This window comes from Clupea harengus, chromosome 23 (assembly GCF_900700415.2).
Source record: "Clupea harengus chromosome 23, Ch_v2.0.2, whole genome shotgun sequence".
Classification (NCBI taxonomy): Eukaryota; Metazoa; Chordata; class Actinopteri; order Clupeiformes; family Clupeidae; genus Clupea; species Clupea harengus.
In genome coordinates, this window is record NC_045174.1 from 17,529,089 (window position 1) to 17,538,030 (window position 8,942).

The 8,942-nt window shown below is 40.0% G+C and overlaps 1 protein-coding gene across 4 annotated transcripts; it reads left to right on the top strand.

The window, feature by feature from the left end:
• Positions 1 to 4,380: 4,380 nt before the first annotated feature.
• LOC116218661 (ladderlectin-like) lies at positions 4,381 to 6,575 on the top strand. Of its 4 annotated transcripts, none has more exons than XM_031561046.2 (7): positions 4,381 to 4,432; positions 4,761 to 4,828; positions 4,925 to 4,966; positions 5,182 to 5,264; positions 5,472 to 5,606; positions 5,792 to 5,903; positions 6,371 to 6,575. In XM_031561046.2, the coding sequence occupies exons 2-7, from the start codon at positions 4,762 to 4,764 to the stop codon at positions 6,439 to 6,441; spliced, it is 510 nt and encodes a 169-aa protein (XP_031416906.1). In that variant the 5' UTR covers positions 4,381 to 4,432; position 4,761; the 3' UTR covers positions 6,442 to 6,575. The 4 variants fall into 4 exon arrangements, with proteins under 4 accessions (XP_031416906.1, XP_031416904.1, XP_031416907.1 ...); XM_031561047.2 differs by having other exon boundaries at positions 4,406 to 4,432; positions 4,758 to 4,828; XM_031561044.2 differs by having other exon boundaries at positions 4,389 to 4,432; positions 4,761 to 4,966.
• The last annotated feature ends 2,367 nt before the right edge of the window (positions 6,576 to 8,942 follow it).

The window sequence follows — 8,942 nt, forward strand, 5'->3', positions numbered from 1 at the left end:
ACACACACACACACACACACACACACACACACACACACACACACACACACACACTGCAAGTGCACAATTATCTGTGAACTTGTACTGATGAAAATGCACATCTTTTATAATTGTGCTGAAAGTCGCTTTGAATGAGAGTGCCTGTTAAACCAATACATGTAAATGTAGCTTCACGTGTGTACCGTATGTGCATGTGTCTGGGCATGTATATACTGTAGATTCTCACGTTCTGTAAATTCCCCTCAAACTCCTGGTTGTGCAGGGCGATGTGGTCCTTGAACTCCACTAGTGCGGCTGCCTTCATGTCTATTTCACAGGACCCTCTAAAGACAGACCTACAAATGAACTACATAAGGAAGGTAAAGACACAAGAGGTGAGTAGAGAGGGAGAGGGAGAAAGAGGGATAGAAAATGGGGGGGGGGAGAGAGAGAGGAAGAAAAAGGGAGAAGGAGAGAGTGAAGAGGGTTAGAGGAGTGAGGCAAGCAAAGGAAAGAGAGGAGGTAAAATAACCCAAGTGAGAGAGTCTCTGTGTGTTTCTGTGTGTGTACAGTTATGTGTGTGTGTGTGTGTGTGTGTGTGTGTTTCTGTGTGTGTACAGTTATGTGTGTGTGTGTGTGTGTTTCTGTGTGTGTACAGTTATGTGTGTGTGTGTGTGTTTCTGTGTGTGGGTGTGTTTCTGTGTGTGTACAGTTATGTGTGTGGGTGTGTGTGTGTGTTTCTGTGTGTGTGTTTCTGTGTGTGTACAGTTATGTGTGTGTGTGTGTGTGTGTGTTTGTGTGTCTGTTTCTGTGTGTGTACAGTTATGTGTGTGTGTGTGTGTTTCTGTATTTGTGTGTGTGTGTGTGTGTGGTCCAGTGTGAGTGCCTGTTGTTGTTTGGTGAGGGTCAGGGGTCAGAACCTCTTGAGATGGAGGATCAACACCCTACAGATAAACACAGGGTAAAGGAAAGAGGGAAGAGAGAAAAGAAGAGAAGAGTAAAAGGGGAGAGAAGGCCAGAAAACATAAAAGATGGATAAAGTTGTGATTAAAGTTGATGTAATATCACATTGGTTAAAGAATGTGGAAAAACATGGTTTCAGAGGATTCAGGTTCATATTGACTCACTGAAGCAGAGTGTGGAAATGGCGCACACACAGACACACACACACACACACACACACACATTGCAGATAAGATGGGCAAAGTATCACTGAGGAACACAATTATCTGGGAACTTGTATTTATGTGTCAGCTCTTTCTTCATAAGCAGCACTGACCTCTGGCAAGTTCTTATATACTGGAGCTGGAAGGAGAGCAGAGTGTCCACTGGGCACTGGTAGGCCATGCCACCCATGGCCAGTGCCTGGCCGATGACTCTTAGCCGCAATAGATAGTCTGAGATGAACTCATGGGCTCCCATCTCATGAATGCGGATATGAACACAGAAGTAGATGAATATCTCTACTTGTTACACAAGCATAGCGCAGCATTGCTCCACTATCTCAGCTGGCCTTGTAAAGTGCGAACCACACCAATATCCTAGGTTATATACCCTGGGTGCATACATACTGATTAAAATTATCATCCTATATATTTGTATTGTGCTATAAGTTGCATGTGTCTGAGCCCGAGCCGAGCCCGAGTATAATTTCTAAATATTTGGCCGAACCCGGTCCGGCCCGTCGGGTCCTGTTGGGTTCCGACGGGCCCGGGTCAGGTATCCAACCTCTGGTGTGGAATGTGTAAAACCAGGTTTCAGAGGTTTCAGGTTCAGATTGACTCACTGAAGCAGAGTGTGGAAGTGACACACACACACACACACACACACACAAACACAAGGTGAGATGAGCAAAGTATCACTGAGGACATATCACCTATGGCCAGTGCCTGGCCGATGACTCATGACTGACTGTCATGGTTAGAAAACAATCTCACAATGATTAGGCTATACAATTAGCAGAAAGGGGGAGGTTTGTTGCAAAAAGCAGTGGCAAAACAGTGTCAACTCACTGTGCCTGGCCGATGACTCTTAGCCGCAATAGACAATCTGAGATGAACTCATGGGCTCCCATCTCATGAATGCGGATATGAACACAAAGAGATGAATATCTCTACTTGTTACACAAGCATAGCGCAGCATTGCTCCACTACCTCAGCTGGCCTTGTAAAGTGTGTTCCACACCAAGATCCTAGGTTCCATACGCTGGGTGCTTATGTACTGATGAAAATGCACATCTCATATATTTGTATTGTGCAATAACTCACTTTGGATGACAGTGTTTGTAAATGTAAATGTAGCTTGACGTGTGTATGGTATATGCATGTGTCTGGGCATGTACAGTATATATGTAGATTCTCGCGTTCTGTGAATTCCCCTCAAACTCCTGGTTGTGCAGGGCGATGTGGTCCTTGAACTCCAGTAGTACAGCTGCCTTCATGTCCATTTCACAGGACCCTCTAAGGAGTACCAGACCTACAAATGAACTACATAAGGAGGTAAGGACAGAAGAGGTGAGGAGAGGGAGAGGGAGAAGAGGGATAGAAGAGTTGAAATGGAGGATCAACACCCTACAGATAGACACAGGGTAAAGGAAAGAGGGAAGAGAGAAAAGAGGAGAAGAGTAAAAGGGGAGAGAGGGCCGGAAAACATTTAAAAGATGCATTAAGTTGTAATTAAAGTTGATGTGAAATCACATTGGTTAATGAATGTGGAAAACCAGGTTTCAGAGGTTTCAGGTTCAGATTGACTCACTGAAGCACTGTGGAAATGGCGCACACACACACACGACACACATTGCAGATAAGATGAGCAAAGTATCACTGAGGAACACAATTTTCGGAGAACTTGTGTGTCAGCTCTTTCTTCATAAGCAGCACTGACCTCTGGCAAGTTCTTATACACTGGAGCTGGAAGGAGAGCAGAGTGTCCACTGGGCACTGGTAGGCCATGCCACCCATGGCCAATGCCTGGCCGATGACCCTTAGTCGCAATAGACAATCTGAGATGAGATGAACTCATGGGCGTCCTTCTGTTACACAAGCATAGCGCAGCATTGCTCCACTACCTCAGCTGGCCTTGTAAATTGTGAACAACACCAAGATCCTAGGTTATATACCCTGGGTGCATACATACTGATGAAAATGGACATCCTGGATGAGAGTGTTTGTTAAACTAATAAATGTAAATGTAGCCTTACGTGTGTACGGTATGTACTATAACAAATTGGCTTCTTTCCGGAAACTCAAATTATTAATTTCTTTGTAGAGGTGCAAATTTTCAACAATAAATAACTCAACACAAATATACACACACACACACACACACACACATTCTATGTCTCTCTTTTACACACACACACACACACATACACTCTCTCTCTTTCTCTCTTTCACACAAACATACTCTCAGAGATACACACACATACACACACACACTCTGTATCTCTCTTTCACTCACTCTCACACACACACACACACACACTCTCTTTCTCTCTTTCACACAAACATACTCACAGAGATACACACACATACACACACACACACTCTGTCTCTCTTTCACACACACACACACACACACACACACACACACACACTCACAGAGATACACACACATACACACACACACACACACTGTCTCTCTTTCACACACACACACACACACACTCACAGAGATACACACACACACACACACACACACTCTTTCTCTCTTTCACACACACACACTCACAGAGACACACACACATACACACTCTCCGTGTCTCTCTTTCTGTCGCAGCAGACACCTTTGACCTCTGTATTTAAAACTCGTGCCTTTGGCCTAGTCTACTAATATAATCAATGTGTCCAGTGTTTTGAAAAAGTGGACTTGGTATTGAGACAAGTGTGAAAATTATTTTAAAAAGCACAATAACTATATGTCTACTATTTAAACTTACTGTAATCCATTTTTCATTGATATTTTTCCATAATTTGACTTCATTTTTCCTTTGACCTCTGTATTTTAAAAATACTGCCTATGGCCTAGCCTCGAAGAACTGAATGAAACTAATCTCATCTAATTTATCTTCATTATCAGCATTATTTCACATGGAATAAAGTGGTACAATATTTATATGGCTTCTATTTACACCTAATTCTCTGCAATTTTCTTATTCATATTTTTTCATAATTTGACTCAATTTCTCCGTACACCGTGGTGAAAAATATGGAATGCTATGCAAGTTCTCACTTTTTTTAGAAAGTTAGAAAGTTACAGGGCATTTCTCAGATATGTCTGCTGGCTATTCAAGACTAGAGTAGACCTACGTTCATAGTTAGAATACACACCCACAATGACTAGGTTAAAGCTGTTGCAAAACAGTGTCTGTCTGCGACATTATAAATATGTCAGATGTTTGGACAAACATCATCCAAACAAAGACATAGAACCTCCGTCTGTACAACTAAGGAAGGTAGGGTGAGGATTGATCAAAATAAAAGGCAGAGTATAGCACATACTGTAGATAACGTAAATTAAGCAAATCCAATATACCTTTTCTCTTAAGGTTGGACATTTCAAGTAAAGAAGAACCTATGAAAAGACTTTGGGATAACTGTTGACTATCTTTATTTGACATTTTACCATCTGCTAACCTAACTGCCAGTATTTTTTGACAAATTATGTTTTTATATGTGAGCAATGTATCACGCATTTCAGCAAATGTATTTCTGTAATTGTATTCTTCCTTTATGCAATGTATTTGAAGGTTATTTAATATCGTCTCTTGCTTTGGCCAGCAGCATGATCAACAAAGCCAGCTTTCTTCTCCTCTCTGCTCTCCTCATCTGCTGTGGAGCAGAAGACACAGGTGTGCTGCCTAATCAATTACAAATGAACACTGATAACACAAATATATCACATTCTATAGATTATTTTAATCTATATCTAACATTTTGTTTTGGAGGTAAACAGGGCTTAGAGCAGGAGGCTGAAGTGCACTGTCTTCGTAAGTATTTCTTCTTGGGTTCCACAGACTTCTCTGTTTGAAATATATTTTGAATGGTATTTTCTTTAAGCCGCCTTTTCTTGTAATCCTACACATTGGTTGAGCAAAGCAAAAAAAAATTCAGGAGAAGTAAAAGAGCATTTTTCAAATAACTTCTTTTTTTGCTGTGTATCTGTATGCATTGCTGTGACATCTGTATCCAAAAATGCCCACAGAGACTTGCCCTCGGTACTGGTTTCGTTATGGTACCCGCTGTTTCAAGTTTGTCTCTGAAGCAAGATCTTGGGCCAAATCTGAGGTGTGTGTCCTATTTCTATCACATTAAAGACATTCTGGTTCGTCATTAACTTGTATTCACCCATTCACTACCACATGAATTGCGTATCAATCAGAGGACTGTTGTGACTTGTATATCTTTAGGGGTGTTTCTGATATTTTGTCCAACCGTTGTTTATCAGTACCATAATGTCATCAACCAAACTTCAACAGAAACTTGTTCTTGCAGAGTCACTGTGTGGCGATGGGAGGGAACCTGGCCTCGGTGCACAGCATAGTTGAGCACAGCTTCATCCAGGAACTGATCCGCGAACACACTCAAGGCACTCCTCGTACTTGGATCGGAGGATATGATGCTGTTGAGGTACAAGTATGACGGCTGCAACTTACTGATCATAGTCATCTTTCTTTCCTAACATGAATATTACAACGGCAACACATGACAACAGAATATGACAAAAACGTACCAATGTACGCTCAGTTTAGAGCAATACTCTGTTCAGAAGCAGATATCTGTTTAGTTGACATTTTGTCTCTTTTTTTTGTCAGGAGGGTCGGTGGCTTTGGAGTGATGGGTCCAGGTTTGACTACACTGACTGGTCTCCTGGTGAGCCTAATAATCAGTATGGAGGAGAGCATTGTATCGAAATTAACTTTGGAGGTACAGTCAACATTATTCAATGAAATATTTCTGCTGCAATGAAAATCTTCAATCCCTTGTATCATTCCCTCGCGGAATAATAGTATACCCTGCTCCTTTGGTGAAATCTGTGAGCTTATTTATTGTTCACTTTGTTTTCTCATTATTACACTTCTCAACCCGTTTCCAATGTTGCATATTATGGTGGTACAGTCTCCAACATTTAATGCATACGAGTATAAAGTTTATTTAGCCTTAGAAGTCCAAACAAGTAATGTCTCTATGATGACTGAAAATGAATTTACATATATATATAATATTCACATAGAAATCCAAGTCATGAGGTTATTATGGCATCACCATGTCACCACCTTGTTCTTTCGTGTCAGATCATAGTATAGTATATTGTCATTTTCACTGTACCACAGTGGCAGATAGGAAGGACTTCAAAATGAACTATTGTATTAAAAGCAACCTGTTTTTCTTAGGTCGACTGCTCTGGAATGATTTATCATGTAAGCGTCTCCTTCCATCAGTGTGTGCTGTCCTGAGTGTGTGAAACTGGAGAAGCTAACAAGAAATCCTTCGATTTTGAGCTCAAAAGCAAAATCCCACTGCCCTAAACAGAGAATGGGATGGTGGTAGTACAAGCTTCAAATAATCATCAAGTTAATAAAATGCTTTGCATGCAGTACAGGTGTGTGTATTCTGTGTTTGTGTACATGTGTCTTTCATTTTCATATCACCATCATGGGCGTTTCTAGACTCTTTTCTAGAGGGGCTTCAGCCCACCTGTCTTTCATCTCACCCCCCCATAAAACTATCAAGCAAATTACTTCTTAAAACAAAATAAGAATTAATTCACGATAGTAGCCTTCACATTCCTATGAGGCATTTAACCCTAATAGGGAAAACACAGAAGCTAAGTTAACATTTAAAGTCTGCGCACCACCTGTCGTCTTTAGTCAAAAAATTGATTTGCCATTATTCCAGCAAACTAAACCTTAAAGCACCATTTTGTAATACAATATATTAATATTAAATCATAAAATGACCATGATATATCATCAGAGATTAAGGACCTCAGCCTAAGACCTCTGAGCATTGACATTGAGATCAGATCTTGAGGACTTTCCATGATTATTTAAAAAGCATGGATTTAGGCTTTGTATGTGAGAAAATTGTTACACTTTCCAAAAGAAACAAATCTCGCTGAGGCAGACAAGATTCTATCATTTCTTTTAAACCAATAAAATATAAGTAGGCTATTTTGGCCTACATTTCTTAAATGGCCCTTTACCAAGCTTGATTTTTTTTCATTTAGTGGTCAGAATTGAGGAAAAAAAATTGTACAGTTGAAGGGAGCAGAATCATCTCCTTCATCAGTTTCATATAAAACAATATCTGATAATCCTCCCCATCAAGCAGCACACACTGTATCATGTTTACAACACACAAAAGGTTTCTGTTCATTTCCAGTTTTGGAGGTGTGGACACATCAGAGAATTCATACACAATGGAAGATAACTAAAAACGTACATGTCATCTAAATCTAAATTAGATATGAAGATTTAAATCTAGACCTAACAAAGCATTTTATAACACTAGGTCTGAATCACATGAACTGACTACCTTACTCTTAGTAATGCCATTTGCACCAGGCTTTTTGGCTACACTCTACATTTTATCCAACACCTCTAGGGGCGCTAACCACATTGGCAGGAACTACACTGTAGATGGTGCTATAATACCAGCAATGTGCACAAAACCTCTTACAGTCGACTACAATATAAAAACACAGCAATCCAGTACTTTTTCAAATACATTTTTATTCTGTTATTTTTTCCTGTGGGCTTATACACTGTGGCCCAAAGTGTTGCACATAGACAAAGCATCTTTCACAGGGCCAGTGTTACCATGTACAACATAAAAAATTGTCTGCTGGAAAAGGTCATTACAGACATCATAAATGCAAGGCCTTGGGCTTCAAACTCCTGGTCTGAATATGGGCCTCACTCTAATCATGTCTATGGCAGACACCCCCACTCTTCAACACAAACCAGGCAGACACTACAAATATTTACTGATTTCTGCACACAAATTATCACAGAGTAGTCCTGTTTGTCTGACAGTAATCAAATGCATCATCATCATCATCATCATCATCAAAAGGATATCCAGTGAATACACAAAGGCTATGCTCATGACCAAATAGAAGGAAAGTATTTTTAAACAGGTGCTCAGATTGTGCAGAAGTTGATTGAAACGCTCTTGTATAGATCATGGTTAGAACATTACTAGAATTTGATAAAAAAAAATAATCAGATCTAAAAAGACAATTTAAGACAAAGCAAATTCATTAGTCCTTCATTCAGACAAATTTACAATAATAATAATAATAATAATAAACTTTATGTGTAGAGCACATTTCATACACAGAATACAGCTCAAATGGCTTTACATTTGGAGCATTTAAAAAAAAACAATAGATGAAAAATGATAACAAAAATAATATCAAACGCATTTGATTATCCACCCACTCAGCCTGGTACACTTCTTTATCTGGTTTACAAAGGAAACTTAAGTGAATTTCCAATATTGTTGTAAAACATAGTTACATAGCTATTCATTCACATAGCATGGAATAAATCAATGAGCATTCCACACCATTAAGCCTGGGTCACATGTTTGCTTTACTCTACTTTAGTCCTGCCATTTCAATCACCCTTTCAGCTACACTATACAGTTGCTTCACCCCTTCTAGGAGCAGAGATCGTGTGGTAGCAACAGGTACTGCAGCTGCTGCTATGCTGCCAGCACCATGAACAAGGCTGCACAGTGCCTCAATTACACCTGCTACCCAAAACTTGCTGCCATGTTCATTAGAAGTGATATTTTTTTAGCAATCGCCTTGACAAGTGCTGATTTTTTTTTTTTTTACCTCTTCCAGTATTGGCTTGTTTACTCTCTGTGATAACTTGTCAAGGGATCCATCATCTAGACCAAATGAATGGTAGCATTAGGATTGGTGTAATCCCCCACCTTTCACCATCTCCAGTC

What these genes read in the sequence shown, in the direction of transcription:
- LOC116218661 (XM_031561044.2), top strand. Translation starts at nt 4,762, where the DNA reads ATGATCAACAAAGCCAGCTTTCTTCTCCTCTCTGCTCTCCTCATCTGC. An exon ending in GGCTGAAGTGCACTGTCTTC is followed by an intron (nt 4,967 to 5,181) that starts GTAAGTATTTCT and finishes AAATGCCCACAG; the next exon opens with AGACTTGCCCTCGGTACTGG. An exon ending in GATCTTGGGCCAAATCTGAG is followed by an intron (nt 5,265 to 5,471) that starts GTGTGTGTCCTA and finishes TTGTTCTTGCAG; the next exon opens with AGTCACTGTGTGGCGATGGG.